This window comes from Narcine bancroftii, chromosome 2, assembly GCF_036971445.1.
Source record: "Narcine bancroftii isolate sNarBan1 chromosome 2, sNarBan1.hap1, whole genome shotgun sequence".
Classification (NCBI taxonomy): domain Eukaryota; kingdom Metazoa; phylum Chordata; class Chondrichthyes; order Torpediniformes; family Narcinidae; genus Narcine; species Narcine bancroftii.
This window is the reverse complement of record NC_091470.1, coordinates 37,506,852-37,526,910: the sequence shown is the minus strand read 5'-3', so window position 1 is coordinate 37,526,910 and position 20,059 is coordinate 37,506,852. Positions and strand designations below refer to the sequence as shown.

The window sequence follows — 20,059 nt, the reverse complement described above, 5'->3', positions numbered from 1 at the left end:
ATAGCCAAGAAAGCCCAGCAGCACCTCTACTTCTCGCGAAGGCTGAGGAAAGTTCATCTCCCACCCTCCATCCTTAATACATTCTACAGAGGATGTTTTGAGAGCATCCTGTGTAATTGCATCACTGCCAGGTTTGGAAGCTGTATCTCCTTGGACTCCGAGACCCTGCAGAGGAGAACAAAATCAGCATAAAAGATCAGTGGGGGATCTCTTCCTAACATGAAAGACATTTGCAACACTCAGTGCAGGCGAAAGGCAATAAACATTGTGAAGGACTCCACACACCCTTCAAGTAAACTGTTCTCCCTTCTGCTATCTGGTAGGAACTACTGCAGCACTCGGGCCCTCGCATCCAGATTGGCAGACTCCTGAACTCCCTGAACATTTGGGGATTTTGTACTGTGGACTGTTACTGTAAAGTCTCAATATTTTAATGTATTTAACTTGTATTTATGTAAATATGCTCCGTGGTCCAGGAGAAATGCTATCTCGTCTTTACCATGCGTGCATGGTATGAATGATAAATAAAGGTGATTTGATTGTATCTGGCATTTTTAGCATATTATTCAAATCAATCAATTTCCCTTTATTTCTTCTGAATAATCATATCTCATTTGCAAATGTCAACATGTCTCCTTGGATTATATTCAAATAACTGACATGCACTTTGAACAGAACATAATCCAATTGCCTGTCTTCCTGCTAACATCTTTTCTGAAATGCAAAGGTGACAGCTTTTTTTCTTTAATGGTGAATATTAACAAATAGAATTCAACTGATGTTTGAATTTGTTTAAAAATTATTATAAGTTCAAGCAATATATTCGTTTTTGTGACCTTGCTTTCAATTGCATCAGGCTGTTTTTGATATTTGACTGTAACTTGAAACCATGCATCTATTTTTGAAAGCTTGAAAGTCCTGTTTCTTCATTATCTACTTGTTATTTTCATGACTGATGACTAATCAAATGGAATTTTCCCTTTCTCTGGCTGCCTCCTGGTTTTAATTTTGTATTTGTGGAGAGAAAAGGGTGAATAAAACTGCTATTTTTAGGGTGGCACGGTTTGCATGGCAGTTAGCTCAATGTTATTACAGTGCCAGCGACCTGGGTTCAAATCTGGCTCTGTCTACAAATAATTTGTCTGTTTTTCCAATATCCATGTAGGTTTTCTCTGGGTACTACAGTTTTCTCCCACATTCCACAAGTAATACAGGGTTAAAAGGTTAATTGGTCATATGGGTGTGTTTGGGCATGTGGGCTAGAAGGGCTTGTTACACGCTGTTTCTCAAAACAAAAGTTTTTTTAAAAAATGATCGTGGAAGCACTTTTGGCATAGCATGTTATTTGAAAGGTTTATCTTCATTTGTAAATATCAAAAATTTCAATCTAGTTTTTGGAATTCCACCCATGAAAATATTTTTCTTTGATTCTACTTGAAGACCATCTCTTTAACTTAATGTTTAATGATCCTTCACATTTTGTTGTCGTTGGGTTCATGTCATATATTCTTGATTAAATTTTGTGCAATATTTTGAGACTTTTTTTCTGCAGTACTAATCTTAATATATGTGCTGCCGAAGTGAACATTTCTGCAGGTCTAATCATGCATATTGTGTCTCTTGGATTGCCTCTATCCTGCAATTTCTTGTATACAAGTAGTTTTACATAAAACCATGCTTTAGGTTCACTCCCTACAAAAAGACATTTACTGAAGCCTTTTCTATAACCAGTTTTTCTTTCTCTCATCCAACCTAATCTTGGATTTGCTGGAGCCAGCAAACTTAGAAATATATTTGTAACTCCTGAAAAGAAGTTTCCATTGGTGTCTGTTTGGACTTACTAGCTCTGGTGGTATGGACTAACATCCTTATCATTTTTTCCTTTTAGCCAAAACCACCTCAGTTTATGATGCCTTTACCCCAGTTGCATTACAATGGACACTACACTGAGCCCTATAAATCTTCACAAGGTAGAGTACGCAATGAGTGAAATTTTAGACAGGCATGTTTAAAGCCCAAATAAATGTTCTATTCTTAAATACAACTCTTAATTTCTATTACCTTCTACGATTCACATTTAAATATTCAAAGGAATGATATTTGAAATGTAAAGTTTACTTGATATTTGTTTAAAAATTTTTGGTTGTGGAATTTGATTCTGAAAGTGATGCTTTTATAAAAAAAGAGGTAGCACTCTGCTCTAGTATAGTAAATAGGTTAGATAAATACAAGTTTCCACTAAAGTTGACATTTATTGTCAGAGTACATAAATGACATCACATACAACCCTGAGATTCTTTTTCCTTTGGGTGAGGCAGAATTTATCACTTATTAGTAGTGCAAAAGATACATATATATGTAAACAAAGAAATGTAAACAAACTGTAATACAGAGAGGAAAAAACAATTTCCATAAGTTTGTTTCCCACTTTTAATATCACTATATATGTATAAATAATTTTTTTAATTGTGCATTAAGAGACTATAGCAAAACTGGTCATTCTCCTTAAGGAGAAAACGCTCTAGGTTTTGGAGGCAAACGTCATACAAAGCAAGGTTGATTGTGGTTTGTGGAGGTCATTCATCCTAGTACCAACATGTCTCTGCAGGAATCCCATAGAGCAGTGTCCTTGGTCTGACCACCTTCAGCTGTAGCAAAATAAAGATGTATAACCAATATTTCAGGCCTGAGCCCTTCAAGGTATGAGCTAAAAGCAGGCAGGTGTCTGAATAAATTGGTGGTGGGGGGAGGGGCAGAGTAGGAGCACAGGTCTGCAGGCAAGAGGTCAGAGGTGGATATGCATGGGAGGGCACAAAAAAGTTGGAAAATTATGGGATGGAGATGGGGTAGCTCTCCTTTCCTCCAACTCTCCATTCAAAGAACTATCCTCCTCCCCTTTCACCTTTCACTTTTCAGCATTATGTTCTTTTGCCCTCCCACCTATAACCACCTATTGCCTATAACAGACCTCATGCTTCTGGGCCTGTGCTCTGCCCACCATTTTATTCAGGCACCTGCCTAATATTTTGCTACACATTGAAGTTCTGGAACATCTGGACAGCAAAGATGCGTGCATCAGAATACTCTTTATTGACTACAGTTCAGTAGTTAACACCATCATCCCCTCAAAACTGATCAACAAACTCAACACCTTTGAATCCTTGCTTTCCTTGCCTACAGACCACAATCAGTGAGGATTGGTAAGAACATTTCCTTCACAATCTCCATAATTACCAGAGTGCCACAAGGCTGCGTTTTTACTCCCCTGCTCTACTCAATTTACATCTATGACTGTATGACGACAGCACCATCTACAAATTTGTTGATGATATCACGGTAGTGGGCTGTAGAAAAGGTGCTGATGAGTCAGCCTACAGGAAGGAGATTGAAAATGTGGCCGAATGGAGCACAATAATATCCTCGTATTTAATGTCACCAAAACCAAGGATTGTTGACTTTAAATTTTAATTTTAAATTTAGACATACACCATGGTAACAGGCCATTTCGGTCCACATATCCTTGCTGCCCAATTTACAACCTACAACCCTGGTACGTTTTGAATGGTGGGAGGAAATCGGAATCCCCAGGGAAAACCCACACAGACACGGGGAGAACATACAAATGTCTTGCAGCGTGGGATTTGAACCATGGTCCGATCCCAATCACCGGATGCTGTAAAGGCATTGTGCTAAATGTGCTGGAAAACCAGCGATCATTGGGGGATCAGAGGTAGAGAATGTGAGCAAATTTACGTTTTTGGGAGTCACTATGTCAGAGGATCTCTCCTGGACCCAACACACTAATGACATTGTGAGGAAAGCATGTCAGCGGCTCTGCTTCCTGGGGAGTTTGCAGAGGTTTGGTATGATATAAACCATAGAGAATATTTATGGGGAACACTGCTGTCAGAGAGTACCAGCAATCATTAAGGATCCACATCACCCAGCACACTCTGTTCTTGCGGCTACCAGCAGTAAAGAGGTTATAGATGCCTCAAGGCTTCCACCACCAGATTCAGGAAAAGCTGCTACCCTCCACTATCAAACTCCTCAACGATAAACTCAATTTGGGGCTCATTTAAGGACTCTTACTTTTGCACTTCGTTTTTTCCTCTGTGTTCCACAGTCAGTTTACATTTCTTTATCTGTTTACATGTGTCCATTGTGTTTTTTTTTTGCACTACCAATAAGTGGTGACTCTCCCTTGCCAGCAGGATAAAAAGTATGTGATGTCATGTATGTACTCTGGCAATAAATCTAAAATGCTTCTTTAACTTTGCTACATAAAGAACGTTGCGCGACTTGCTGAGTTTCTTCAGCCTTTTTTATGCATAAACATCTTGCAGATTCCCTTGATTTAGCAATTTTAGTAACCATTCTGTCCTAGTCCTGAAGCCTCTAATCTTGTGGCACAAGGCAATACTGTACCTTAACCACAAGGGTTTCAGCAGTGGTTATCACGTTAAATTGGAAATGGACAATAACTAGTTGTTGAGATCCATAAAAAATAAATTTAAACATTTAACTGTCTTTTAAATATTTGTATAAATATATTCCACTTTTAATTTAAAGTTGGTTCAGACTGCAGTCAACCTGATTCTGACCACATCATCTGGAGAATTCATTTTAATATCAGTCACAATGCAGTAATTGAGAGCAAGATTGCCTGTTACTTCTTTCTTCGTATTCCAGAGTGTGTGTTCCACTTGTATTACCGATTGCTGCCTTTGCTGAGATCAGCAAAGCTTGAATGTTGATGGAAATTCATACCTTCACCAGATTAACAAGAGCCTTTTATCCACAGATTATTTTTAGCGCAAGGCATGGTTTGATAGTAGTGTCAAAGAAGTAAGATTTTTATTTTGGATGTGACTTTGGATAACAATATGTTCAGGGTATGTGATCTGATAAATGTTGTTAGCTGGTTTTTAAAGAATTTGATAGTTTTACTTATCAAAATTAATTGATTCAAAATTAAGGAAATAATGAAAAGTAATGAAAATTACCAAATAAGATGAGATTTTGGAATATAATTCATTTAATAATTTAAAGTAATCTGACTGGATTTAATATTCATGTTAGGCTCTTGTACACTGATATTGATTCAGCCATTTTTACTGCTGAGCTAATGAATGTATCTAGAGCACAGACCGTAATGAATTTGCTCATTCTGCATTATTTTCACCTTTTTATTTCAGACAATCTTTATGTGAACAGTCAAAATAGCTGCTTTTATCGATCTCAAACCAGTTTGGACAGGCCTCCTTATGAATACAATGGTCGAATCCGAAATGGCAGTATCTATAGTGCACATAGCACGAGCTCTTTAAATAATCCGCAGCACTTTATGCAAGCATCTCCTTTGTCTTCAAATCCTAGCATCACAGGAAGTGATGTAATGAGAGGAGATTACATCCCAACAAACAGACATAGTACGATTATTCCACCTTCCTATAGGCCAACCCCGGATTATGAAACTGTTATGAGGCAGCTTAATCGTGGAATGATTCAGAATGAAAGACAAAGTCATTCTATGCGGAATCTCAGCATAGGCAATTCCTATGTTTACAACAGATCTGACCCACTTGGTTACAGCCAGCCAGAAATCCGAGAAAACCCTCCATTCAATTCCCAAAATGTTAATCCGTACCCCTTGCATTTGAACTACAGCTTTCATTGCCAGTCACCATATATAAATTCAGTTGAGCGACGTCCTGTTGTTGGGGCTGTTAGTGTACCGGAATTGACTAACGCTCAGTTGCACACTCAGGATTACAGTGCAGCAAACATGCTAAGAACTCAAGCGTACAGACCTCCACCTCCATACCCCTATCCAAGACCTGCAAACAGTACACCTGACCTTTCAAGACATCTGTATGTAAGCAGCAGCAATCCAGATTTGATAACTAGGCGTGTGCATCACTCTGTACAGACATTTCAGGAAGACAGTTTGCCTGTTGCACATTCATTGCAGGAAGTCAGTGAACCTCTGACCTCTGCAAGATTACATGGTAACATCCATAAACGTAATAGTATTGAGATTGCAGGACTAATGCACAATTTGGAAAGTTGGAAGATAAAAGAGAGGACCATAGCTACACATGGCGTTGAGACTAGTTCAACACTAGAAACTGCAGCAGATTCACAACCTAGCATTAACTTGGAGCGAATGAAACTGGGAGATGGTAAAATTAATAAAGATAAAAATTACAACCATGGGAGGTTTCTCTCAGATGCAACTATGCTGGTCCATAGCAGTGAGGATGATGAATATGAATCTGGATACCTTCAGAAGAGATTACAGAGGCTTCCTGTTGACACTGCAGCCCATTTACCACCTATGTTAAATCAGTCCTCGAATGAACTATTGCCAGAATATCAAGATCGCTCTGCCTCTGCATTAGGCAGCCAGCAAAGTTTGGAAAAGCAAGTACGAGAAAGGGGAGCAATGGAATCTATTCTCTATCTTCCATCAGTGTCTGAGCTCAGTATAGTTGGAAAAAGCCGAGCAAGAAGAACCTCTTCCAAGAGGCGGCCAATGTCTGAAGTCCTTTATGGAAGATTAAATGCAATGGAAGGTCTCCCACCAATTGGAGTAAGTGGTGCTGATTCCATAATTTTCACTGTAACTAAGTTTTAAAAATGGCTACCAAGTGAAATCCTGCCTTCCAGCATTAGTTCCAAGATTCCAGGACTTCAAGCATGCATGCACTAAACATGGTGGTTTCAACATGTTTTTCGATTCTGAGTTTCTGACCCTCGCCTTCCTCTGGGGAAAAATCCCCTCTTATCCTTCTGCCAAGTAAATTTCAACCCCATCGTTTTTAAGACATTAAAGGAAATGAGTCCTCACTATTTGATCTGGAGGTCCTCAATGTTATGTGCTAAATCTCCACTCAGTTTCCTCAGTTATAAAGAAATGAATCCAAGCTTATCTAATTTTTGCAGTGTTTGCAACTTGCTCTCAATTCTTCTCCACACTCCAGTACAATAATATTTTTCCAGCAGTGTGGTGACCAGAACTCTGTGCAGTGCTCATGCTGTCATCCAACTAGTTATAGTGCAACTTCCTTATGAGGCAGCACAGTGGAGCAGCTTGTAGAATGGTTGCCTCAATGCTAGAGACCTGCATTCAGTCTGGATTTTGAACATTTTCCCTGTTTACGACCTGGGTTGCCTTTAGCAGCTCCGGTTTCCTTCCATGTCCCAAAGATGCATGTAAGTTAGTAGATCAATTGGCCACAAATTTATAGGTTAGTGGTAGAATCTTGGAGGTATTGATCAGAACGTTGAAGAATTTAAAGAAATGGTATTAAGGTGCGATTAGTTTAAAAAAAAGCCTTTACTCTGAATACATTAAATCTCAAAATCCTCCCTTTGCTATATACTGTTTTTAACATTGACTCAGAGTTAATATTAAGGTTTTAAAAGCCCTCACTTTTACTACTATCCTAATGCTACATCTGCAATTTTGTTTTTTCTCCTTTAAACCTTTTAGTGGTTAAATGTTGGCTTTTTTCTCCCCCTCCTTGTGTTGCTCAGCCTATATAATTTTTTTGATCCTTTCAGCATATCATTCCTTCTTGAGTCAGTTTTTTAATCAATATGCCACCCTCAACATCCACAACCCTCATGTGATCTTTTTAATCTACACCACTAACGCATTAGAAAATTCTAGGCATTTATTTAGATGCTACATGAAAATGGGGGGTGGGGGGGGGTAATATTTTGGAATGGATAGGGAAGAAAGTATCTAACAAAAATGGATGTGATAAATGGTCAGTTTTGAATAGCAAATCGGGTTGTATTCTAGAGAAAGGACATTTCACTAACTGGGACTTGTTGAATATGGGGGTATGATCTCTGCCCAACAAGCAAATTAGTCCTGAAAGGAGAATTCTTTTCCCTTCGGGTTATTATCAGTTATTTGAAATGTAATCACACACATGAATTACAATTTTATTGGGAGATATTAGCTTTTGAAGCCAAGGTTAAACCAGCCAATATATTATGGAATAGCAGAGGAGGTCTGAGGTTGGGTGGGGTGGGGGGAACTAGCCTTTTGCTCTTGTTTCTTGAGCTCTTTGAGAAGGCCAATCCATACCCAAATCCTTTAAAGTAACATTTCAGTGACATCTAGGATGTCATAGTTCCATGTATCAGCAGGTGCTTCACTCCCCCCCTTCCACCTCAACATTTTAATTGTTTTTTTCCCCCCTTCTCTCCCCGGGCTTTTATTCCTCCAATCAAGCTCATCACTATGCCACTGACAAATTTGTCATATGGACAAATGGAATTGGTCAGTTCAAGTTTTAACATTTAAGACAATGCAGGAGGAATTGATTCTTGCAGCAAAGACAATAAAAATATAATGTCTGTGAGGTTGACAGGTGAAGAGTTCTATCAGTCAAGAAAACAATCTTCTAGGTTGATCTTTGGGGAGAATTTTGGTTTTGTCTTTCATTGGTTATCACTGAAGGATTAAAACCTTAAATTAGATCTCAAGTAAGTGATTAGAGAAGATGACAAGACTGATGAAACAGTTGTAAATATTTGAGAAACACAGAAGCTGCAAATGCTGGAACAGAGAATTGATAGATTCACAATTCTTTGACTTGTGAATATTCATTTAGTTACACATCAATTTCAAGCACTGGATGATTCCATTCTAAATAATGTATTTTTACAGAAATATTTCAAATGAAAATAGATGATCCTCTCTATTGTACGCTTGTTATATTGTCTTGAAATAATCTTCACAGCATTACGATATTTTGTAGGGACTTGAAAAAAGAATAACTGATCGTTTCTGGTTATTATAACTGCTTTATTTTGAAAAATATGGTACAAATTCTCCATTTGGATTTTTTTTTATCCTACAGCATGTCAAGTTATACATACAATATTGAGTAATCAGTTTAGCTGACTATCAAACTGTTTTGTAATGCAGGCTCTATTCATTGTAAAATATTGATTATAATGTTTATTGCTGCTAACCTTTGGGTTACTCTATCATTCTTTTTTAAGGTTATGAAAAACGATGATTGTTTATCTGACATTAGGACAATTGGACCATTAAAGATGGCAGAATTAAATGGTTTGACACCATTTCAAAAGCCTTTACCTGATGCTGTTAAACACGAGCCCACCCAAGCAGCATATGATGAAAGGGTATGGAATGTGAATTTTAAAAAAAATGTTCTTTTGAAATACAAGACAAATTGATCTGACTTGTCTGTTAAAGATTGAACAGGTTATGAAAATGTTGCTTGTGACTTTGAGTTACAACAGTATTTCTAATGTAAAAATTAGATGAATGCACTTTTTCATATTCCTCTGGGGGAAAATTCATAGGGAATCAATCACTGAAATTTGTAGTTCCACAGGAAAATTGCCCAGAGTACTTCTGTAATTATGATTTGAACAGTGATCGACTGCTAAAGTTTTAGCTTTGTATGTTTATGCTTGTTTAATTTTATCTTCTAATATGATGGTATTGTTAAATGAACAAGACACTGGTTCACCTTTAGGAGAGGAGTAGGAAATGAGGCCAAAAAGGGTAAATAAACAGATGATGAAATGTTAGTCAATATACAGACAAAGTGCAGTGCATGAACTATGAATAATAGATTTTTTTTCCCCGAATGGAATCCTTCCATTTTGGTTACAGCTTACAATGGTTGTCAGCAATTTCCTGAAATGAACTCTAGTGACACCAGAAATATAACTTTGGATGTTTAAAAGATGCAAATAATTCTGTATCGTTATTTTTATATAATAGATTTTTTGGTTAGAAGTTTTATCTTAATGATTTGAAGGAAAGATGCATTTTAGGGAGAAGGATTTCTAGAAAAACTGTTTGAAAATGGGTTTGATTGAGAAGGGTATACAATTTATACTATGTATGTTCAAGGTATTATTGAGAAGTACAAATTATGGCTTATTTTTAACGCATGTATTATAATGTGTGAATTTTAAAAATTTAATAAAGATATTTTTAAAAAGAAAAGAAAAAATCTACAGGAAATTAAGGCCTGTTTAATTTTGTGTAATGTCTCTGTTTTGGTTACTAAATCATTTTGCTAAACAACTTGCACAAAATTAAAGTCATACTAAAATTATAATGATTGAGAATGGTATTTGATTGTGGTTAGATGTGACATATCCATTGTCACCAAAAATGTACACCGTGTCAGTTGATATGATACCTTCCTAATCGAGTGTTAGAGTTTTATTAAGTAAATATCAGAAAATCGTAGTGAAAGCCTTACATTGTCATATTTGAATTGTCTACTTGAGATTGCCCATTACTTTAAATCTTTGGGCCAACTTGTTACTGATTTCTAACTCTGTCAACAGAACATTGAAAATTGAAGTTAATTTGTAATACAGTATAATCCTGTTGAATAAAAGTTGAACATAATTGTTGAAAACATTTTAAAGTCTATTTTGGGGAAGGAGTCTGCGCTGAAATGCAATTTCAGAATTTGTTGCATTGACACTAAAATTTCCATTTTAATATGACTTTTGTTTAAATTATTAGTGCAAAATTTTGGAGCAGCGACTGGAACAAAAAATGGTGTTTACGGAATATGAAAGAGTTCCAAAGAAAAGTGCAAGTACTGATTGCACCATAGCACTGCTGCCTGAAAATACAGAAAGAAATAGGTTCCCAGATGTAATTCCCTATGATGATACCAGGGTGGAGCTGGTGCCCACAAAAGAGAACAATACTGGTTATATTAATGCATCTCACATAAAGGTATCTTACTTTTTTCTTCACTTTCTTCTGTCTAGTGTTTCTTTTGCAATTGGATTTTTGGAAACTATTATTTTCTGTAAATTATTTAACTTAAAATATTTGTGTTTGAGCTTTACCAATATTTATAAATTCATGTATTTTCTTTGTCATATCACTTTATTGCAGGTTATTGTAGGAGGCAAGGAATGGAATTACATTGCTACACAAGGACCACTCCAAACAACTTGTCTTGATTTTTGGCAAATGGTTTGGGAGCAAGGAGTTGCCATCATTGCCATGGTTACCATGGAAGAGGTATTTCTTGAGTTCTTCTGCTCTCTTGCTTTTCAATAGGCAAGGCAGATAAGTATACAATAAAAGTAGCAGATGTTATATTCTAACAGAGCCTTGATTTTTCAGGTTCCATCAGAATTCTAAGCTTTGACATTTTTTCTGTATATTACATATTGGTACTCTTGGATTTTGGATAAAATGTTATTTAAAAATGTAAAAGCAAATTTGAGATTTTGTATCCCAGATGATGGTTTGAGTTTTGAAAGAATTCCTTCCCACAAATAGAAAATTCCTTGTTTAACCTACCAATTGGCACTTTGAATGGCAGTCATTAAAATAGTTTGTTAGTGTTTCTTTCAAGCGAAGGTCAGTGGGACTAGGCAGAAAAATTGTTCAGCACAGACTAGAGGGGGGGGGGGGTCTGTTTTTGTGCTGTAATGTTCTATGGTTTAATTCTGGAATTGATCAAGATTCTTATGTAATCTTGTTATAGGAGGGAGGAAAAGAAAAGAGTTTTCGGTATTGGCCAAGATTAGGCTCCAGGAATAACTCTGTTACGTATGGAAGATTCAAAATAACCACACGCTTTCGAACAGACTCTGGTTGTTATGCGACCACGGGATTAAAGATCAAACACCTATTGAACGGTCAAGAACGGACAGTGTGGCATTTGCAGTATACTGACTGGCCAGAGAATGGTTGCCCAGAGGATATCAAAGGATTCAGATGCAAGTTTTGTTTAAATCTGATTACATTTGTTATTTTAAATTTACCCAAAAAATGTCCTTTATAAATGAATGCTAACTTGTAAATTTTATTTTTCATTTGCCATAACAGCTTATTTGGATGAAATTGAGTCAGTACGCCGTCATACTAATAGTACCACAGATGTCAAAAGTCCTGATGCACCTGTACTGATACACTGCAGTGCAGGTGTTGGAAGGACAGGTGTTGTAATTTTATCAGAAATTATGATTGGTTGCCTGGAACACAATGTGGTAAGAATTTTTTTTATTGAACTTGTCTCCAATAAGTTGCAGCGAGTTTCCCCACAAATAATGTTAGTGACATCTCCATGCTTGAGTGATAGGATGACAAAAGGCAGGATTTCTGTATCTTGAAAGCTTCAGAAAACTGTCCAATTTATCTGCATTTTCTTCAGTATTTACTTTGGTATTGTGAAGCCACCACATTCTGTAATTTGTCAGTCTTAAGTTTTATTTTTCTCTTACCACTTCAATTTCTGACAGTAATGGGTCAGTAGATGCAAGGTGCTCATTCATTGTCTAGAATTTGGCCATGATGACTTTTGATTGTATTTGTCTTCATTCAGGCTATATGCCTGACAATAAATGAACTAGGCATTAAAAATTGCAGTTGACTTTCACTTTTTCCACATTCCCTTTGCACACTTTTTAATGTTCTTATCTAATGGATTCTACTTTTAGGCAAATTCATTGAAATCTTCTCTTTCCATATTTTTTAACCTAATACCTCATTAAGTTTGATCACCCCAACTTGCCAATACTTGGCCACCTTGGTTAAGAGTCGAATTGGGAGAGAACATTGAACGTAACAGCACAGGGCAGGTCCTTCAGCCCACAATGTCTACGCCAATCACCATACAAAATTAAATTAAAACTCTTCTGAACTTCAAGGAAAATGTTCTGCAGGAACTTAAAGCATCTATTTTTTCTTTTAAAAAAAATCACCATGTTCTGAAGGAACATACAAGTTCACTATAACAATTCCACGTCCTCCACTGGCCAATTTTTCTGGCTGACCCAGAATGTAAGCATTTTAGTATCTTGTCTGCAGCTTAGCTGTGCTTCAGACCTGACAGTGCCCGACCTGATTCCGTGCAGTACTACCTGCTCTTACCTGAACCAGCAATGAAGAAATGCAAATTAAAACATTGTCTCAGTTCTGTTTACTGCACTTATAAATGTGAAAATTGTACTGCAATAATTTGTTGAAATATCATTTAATTGGTGTGAAAAATGTAAATATTTCTAACTTTTTACCCCTCAGATTCTAGATATTACAACAGTGCTGAACCTGTTAAGACAACAACGGATGTTAATGGTGCAAACAATTGTTCAGTACATCTTTGTCTACAAAGTGCTCATTCATTTCCTGAGAAGCTCTCGGCTGATATAACCACTTCAACCATATATTGTGGAATTTGCAAGTGAAACAGATTTCAATGAAAGACAAGTCTCCTGTCATTTAGGAAAGGAGGATGAAGTATAAGGTTTAATCAAAGGACTGTATGGAAAGGGCATGCAAAGTACACGGATGAAAAATCACCAAATCTAATATTTTTTTTTAAAAAAGCACATGTATTTCTTTATTCTGATACCTCTTCAATAACATTGAAATAAGTACAATGCTTATTTCAATAGTATGAGATGAATGAAATATGTTTTCTTGCAGTTTCTTTGTCAGTTTTGTTGCAACTTTTGGTTTACATGTTTGAAAGTGGTACATTTTTAAACATTCTTCTCGTGATAACCATTGTTAGCGGGAAAGTCATAGTAAGCTGTTATGATTATGCACCACATTTGGTGTACAATCAGTTTCAAGGATTAGTGTGTATTTTGGTTTGGTGGAAATGTAGTGAGAGTGACTGGAGAAAGCAAGTATGCAACAGAATGATGTGAACCTAAGATTTGTGGGTGAGATTAAACTTGTGCAAATGAAGATTTTTAGAATAATAACTAATAGGTGTGAAATTTGTATAATGGCTATTTTTATCAAGTTGATATTGTATTGCAGAAATGATGAAGGTGCATGTTTAATTTTCTACTGAATAATATGGATTAAACTAATCCTGTTTATATTCAGTTACCCAATCAGTAAAATGTCTGGTTTGCATTGTTTGAGGGTCTGCAAAAAATTGCTGAAAGCCTGAAGAGACGTGACTGCCTGATGCAAAAGAAAAGTAAGCTATTCTTAAAATTTCCATTCTAATTGTGATTGTAATCTTGTTTTGAATTTCCTTTAAATGATAATGTTAGGATTAAATTTGAATAATTTAGCATTGATAACTATTTGATAAAAGTGTAGTATTAGTTTGCACACAACTGGCTTTTGTGTGAATCTTGGTGTAATATAATTCTGAAGTAAGCACTTCAAACAGAAACCATGAATTGTAAAATTGCTGCTAAATGACTTGAGTTTACAATGTATGCAAGAATGAAGGATTTCTGCATTGTGACCATTTTCTTGAGATGTATGTAAAACAAAAAATACATTTTTATACATTTTCCCAAAATCTGATCAACTTCAGTGATTCATTAATTGAGATTTTTATTTTTTACAAGGCATTCAATCATGAGTGTGTGAAGGACAATCTTGATTTTATCTATAACATTAATAGATCATGTATCCTAAAATGAATTGAACAGGGTTGTACTTCATTAAGATATATATAGTTGCATATATATTTTCCTATGTAAAAGTCAACATTGTTGCCATATTATTTTACACAATTTTCATTTTAGACCAGGTGCTTTATAAAATGTATATTGGTTATGATTTTAATGTGGCATACAGTGTTTTGTAAAATATATGGATTTAATTTTCTGATGTGACAGAAATCATAGTGTTGTTTATGAAATGGATGAGTATATTGTACATCTCCAGTGAGAAAAAGATGGTGAAATTCTCAATACTGACAAAAGGCAAAGGAGGAAAAACCCAACACCCAACCCCAACCAACCAATTTTCCCTTGCAACCGCTGCAATCGTGTCTGCCTGTCCCGCATCGGACTGGTCAGCCACAAACGAGCCTGCAGCTGACGTGGACTTTTTACCCCCTCCATAAATCTTCGTCCGCGAAGCCAAGCAAAGAAAAGAAGATTGGTTATGATTTTAATGTGGCATACAGTGTTTTGTAAAATATATGGATTTAATTTTCTGATGTGACAGAAATCATAGTGTTGTTTATGAAATGGATGAGTATATTGTACATCTCCAGTGAGAAAAAGATGGTGAAATTCTCAATACTGTTTCCTGGAAAATAAAAACATTGTTTTATTACCCACTGCCAATGCATAAATAACATTATAGCGTAAATAAATCTCCGCATAACTTGGCTGTAGCATTTCTTTAAAATGTAGCCTTTTATGGTAAATGCAAAAAAAATTAGTTTTCACATTTTTGCATTTCCACTTGACCAAATATCTCTGTGCCAGTACTTAGTTTATTTAAGCAGAACTGTTGATTAAATATTTGTTTATATTTCAGAAACTTCTTTTAAGCCTGAATAAATGGTATACCCCATGGTAAACTTGCAATATTTGTTTATTTCTATAGAAAGTGTATTTCTGAAAGTACACTATAAAATGAAGTTGTCTGTGTAATTGGACTACTTTAATATTTTCCATAATATGATGAATACATTTTCAATTATGAAATTTTTTTTAAAAAAAATTAAAGTTAAATTTTATCCTTCAGTTTCTGGATACTTTTTTCCAAAATAAAATAAATAAAATTACTGCACTCATTTTATTAGTCCTTGAAGAGGTCACTCTTGGAAATACTAGTCGTTGATTGTGAATTATGTTAAAGTTGATGGTAGAGTTTTATGATGGGAACGCAAATCTGCACACTTGATATTCTTCAGCAAGTAGTGATGAAATTTAGGCTGGGGGTATAATTAAGTAGTTTCCTGTCAATCATGTCCTGTAATCATTTTTTTTACTGAAATTGACTACACTTGTAAGCAAATAACCTTCACTTTTTGTATTCTCACGCTGTAATTACTCTTTAGGAGAATGCACTTCAAATAAGGACACAGGAAATTTTCCCTGTAAATTGATTTGTGCAGAAGATTGCTGTGAATGCCCTATTTTGATCTGGCTAACAAGAAGTTAAATTGAAAGAAAAAGCACTGATTAGAGGATTGGGAAATTAAGAAATCAGTGACTAAAAAAATAGTGAATTGAGCATGAGAGGAAAAAGCAACTTTTTTAAAAAAAAACAGCTGCTGAAGAGGATTAACTATGGATTTTGGGGAAATGGAACACATTCTAAGTTGTTTTGATTGGCCTTCATAGTAGAAGAAAGCAAATCAAATCCCAAACGTGATAGAAAATCAAAGGACTATAGGGAAACACGAACATGAAGGACTATTGGATGGGGAAAAGTATAAGCAAAGTAATGGAGCAAAAGTCAAGTCAAGTCCCCTGGACCTGTTAGCCAGCTTTCTACAGTTCTGAAGCAAAAAGAGGTTGCATGCGAGCTTTTTTTCTCTGAAGGACTTGACATCTGCAAATGAGATCTGACAATTGAAGAAAGAAAGGAGATGGCAGGAAACTTTTGGTCAGTTAGATGGGAGAATTCATAAATCCATTATTAAAGAGGAAAGTAGCAGGACATTTTAAAAAAGCCCCTAGTTTAATAAAAGGGATGTCTTGCTGGATTAATATGCAAAAATTGAGGAATATAGCAAATGGGATAAATAAAGGGATTTCTAAAAGCTTTGAGAAAAGTGCTATATAAAAGGCCCAAAATGGAACTAGAGGGAAAACTCTCATGTTATTTCAGCTTCACATTCCATTAAGTTGACTAACAACTTTTTTTATTAGTAAATGCTCACAAGATAAATTTATTTTTGTAAATGACTTGCTCTTTACTATTGGAAAATGCTGTCTGGGAAAATAACACCTTTGAATGTTTTACTATTTATATTTCGAATTGAGAGATTCATGGTTATACAGCACAGAAATAGGCCCTTCAGCCCAAATCATTATGCAATCAAAATGTTTATCCATGCTAATCCCATTTGCCAGTTTTTGGCCCACATCCCTCAACCAACTCCATCCATGACCTGTCTAAATGTCTTTAAAATACTGTAAAATCCCCATTATCTGGAAGTCAATCAATGGGAAACTCAAACAACCGGTTAAATAAATAAAATGAAATTAATAAGACTAGGTGGATGAACCCTTGTGTGGAAACTGCTGAGACATCATTGGATGCGTGCAGGTTTGCTTTGCTGAATTAGCAATGCGCGTATTTTTGCCACTTGTGTGGAAGTGAGCTGGGTTGTCAGTGCAAGGAAGGTGTGCCATGGGCATGGCTGGGGCACTTGTGCGAAGGTGAGTTGGGTTGCCTTAGTAAGATGGGAGCAAACATTCAGCCAGCGGAGTGCACAGGTTGTAGCAGCTGATTGAATAAAGTTGCTTTGGAATGAAATGGCACCACCCAGGATGAAGAACCGGTCAATGCTGCTCCCCGCTGGGACGATTCTTCCAAAGTGTCTCCCTATCCCTGCCTAGTAAAAGTCTTTATTAGTATTAGGTATATTAGTAATGTTTATCTATAATTTTGTGGGGGGGGGGGTGGGTTAATTATGACGGTGACGTGGTTAGCACAACACTTTACAGCGCCAGTGACCAGGGTTCAAATTTAAATTTTGTAAGTTATGGGAATTGCTTGATTAAAGTGAACTTTACATATTAAAGATGACAATACTAATTTGTTTTTTTTTCCTAATTACATTTTGCTCTGTTTTGTCTTTTAAAGTGCGTGTTCTTATTCCAGGTGCATTGGAAAATTGAGTCTTAGTCAACTGGAAAATTCACATTTCCAGAATCATTGATCCCCATAAATGCCAGAAAATGGGGATTTACTATATTATAATTATGTGCTACCACCTCTTTAAACCTATGCCCTTTTTTTCAGACTCTCCCTCCCTGGGACTGTGCCTCAATTTTATAAATCTCTAATAGGTCACCCCTTGTCTTCCTATGCTTCAAGGAAAAACCATCCATTCTATTCAATATCTTTATAATCTGTGTTAATCATATCTGAAACCATGCCAACCAGAACTAAATGCAGCCTCAGAGGATGAAGTAAATGGACCCTGTGTTGCCAATTTCAGGAAAAAAAATTCAAGAAGATTGAAGAACTTCAAAGAGTTGGGAAGGTGTATTGATGACTTCTGCTACTGAGTGAAGTTAAGATGGGCAAAAGTAGTACTGGAAATTTTGGTTGAGTGGAAAGAACAAGACTAAGTCAGGGTACAGTACAGTAAAAATCCTAAGAGATTGGGTCAGTTTGTATTTTTGGATTTTCTGGATTCTTGGGCAGTACTTTTATATTTTAAACTTATGGAGAATAGAGATATGAACAGGTAAGTTTTGGTCATTAAAACATTTTCATACTACAAAAAAAAAACATTTATTTGTTCATTTCTGCAACTTCCGTGCATCTGTGGCGCTTATGTACGTATGCACACCAAAGCCTACCCAATTTTTTAAAAGTCAGAGCTTTCGAGAGGTCTGGATTTCTGGCATCCAGATGTTTGGACATTTACTTTGTGTGTAAGTGGGAAGCAGACAGTGACAAGTTGTGAGATTTATGGAATGAGAAGCAGTGTGTGCATAGGATATTCATTAACATGTAAATAGGCCAGCTGCATGAGACAAGTTTACTCATTAACAACCATTTACACTTGAACCAGCAGGAAATAGAAAGATATGGGTCTTGATCAGACAAGTTGGATTAATTTAGATTGGTATAGTGGCTGGTACAGACATTATGGGCAGAGGGCCTGTTCCTGTGCTGCACTATTCTACATTGGTGGTGGGGGGGGGGGGGGGGGGATGCAGAATTAATTTAATGACCAGATTTTTTTTCCCATGAAGGTTAGGGAACAGAATCTTTAGCTCTGCAAAACATTAAACTGAAAGCAGTGAAGTTTAAAATATTTGAGTGTGTTATACACACCATGCAATAGATTTTCATGTAATATGGACTTTTTTTTTTACTTCTAAGTTCTCTGATTGTGCAACATTAATGTTTAAATTTGCTTGAATATGCTCAGTATTATGCATTGCACCTCCTCCATACATTTTGCACCAGCAGTACAATATATTTGTTTGTCAGGCATTTTAACAAAAAAAGCTTCAATATACATGGGGTTTAAATTGAAACCACAATCGTAGTGATAACCATGTTGGGATATGATATTAGTGGGAAGAAGAGCTCATCAAAATGTTCTTACATTTAGTATGGCATTTATATATCATTAATATTTTCCACTGAATAGAAGGGAAAAGAGGCCTGGACAAGGTGGAAACTATGTTTCAAATGAAGTAGTGAACAGAATAAGCCATAATCATTTCAACGAAATGACTTAACATGATAAATTTGTTGGGAGAAATTGCAGTATAAATATTGCAAGAGCAATATCTTTAATTTTTGCATTATTTTGCATTTTCAACATTTCTAAAATTCTTATTCTCCTAGTCTTGCAATGCAAATGTTATTCAAAATAATGCACTTTTTTTTCCAGAAGGCACTCGCATTGAATTCAACAAATGCTAATTAAATAAGTGCTAAAAGTATTTTCCTCTTCAGATTTATTGTCAAGAGTACATACATGACATCACATACAACTGAGATTCCTTTTACTTGTGAGTGAGGCAGAATGACCACTTATTGGCAGTGCCAAATATCTGTACTTGGTGTACACATGTAAACATATAGAGAAATGTAAACAGAGTGAGATCTGAAAGTCAGATTGTAGTAAAATCAGCCCAAAGTGCTGGAGGAACTCGGTGCATCTTTCCATCTCCCAGAGGAGACATCGCTGATGGGTTAGGCTTGGGCACATCTTGAGGGAATAAAGCAGAATGAGGAAAAAGGAAATCTCACAGTACAGACATTGCTGGTTGAGGGAGGAATCCAGACCAACAAAAGGTCAATTGGATATGATGAGAGAATTGATTGTCACTGAGTTCGTTGTTGAGGAATCTGATGGTGGCAGGGTAGCAGCTCTCTGAACTTAGTGGTGTGAATCTTGTGGCACCTCTACCTTTCCCCTGATGGTAGCGATGAACAGAATGTGTGTTGGGTGATGTGGATCCTTAGTGATTGCTGCTGCTACTCTCTGATAGCAGATGGTCCCTGTAGATGTCCTGGGCTGTGTCCACTATCTTTTGTAGTCCTTTACACTCAATGGTATTGGTGTCCCCATAACAGATGGTGATTCACTCGGTCAACACACTT

The 20,059-nt window shown here is 36.2% G+C and overlaps 1 protein-coding gene across 2 annotated transcripts in view; it reads left to right on the top strand.

Moving 5' to 3' along the window:
* The window catches only part of ptpn21 (protein tyrosine phosphatase non-receptor type 21), a 48,258-nt gene extending 33,179 nt beyond the window's left edge, over positions 1–15,079 (top strand). For both annotated transcript variants that reach the window (XM_069916324.1, XM_069916325.1), the window contains 8 exons: positions 1,889–1,970; positions 5,199–6,595; positions 9,028–9,171; positions 10,544–10,762; positions 10,928–11,056; positions 11,529–11,763; positions 11,873–12,033; positions 13,067–15,079. In XM_069916324.1, coding sequence (XP_069772425.1) covers positions 1,889–1,970; positions 5,199–6,595; positions 9,028–9,171; positions 10,544–10,762; positions 10,928–11,056; positions 11,529–11,763; positions 11,873–12,033; positions 13,067–13,195 — 2,496 coding nt within the window. In that variant the 3' untranslated portion in view covers positions 13,196–15,079. The remainder of the gene's footprint in view (positions 1–1,888; positions 1,971–5,198; positions 6,596–9,027; positions 9,172–10,543; positions 10,763–10,927; positions 11,057–11,528; positions 11,764–11,872; positions 12,034–13,066) is intronic.
* Positions 15,080–20,059: the final 4,980 nt, after the last annotated feature.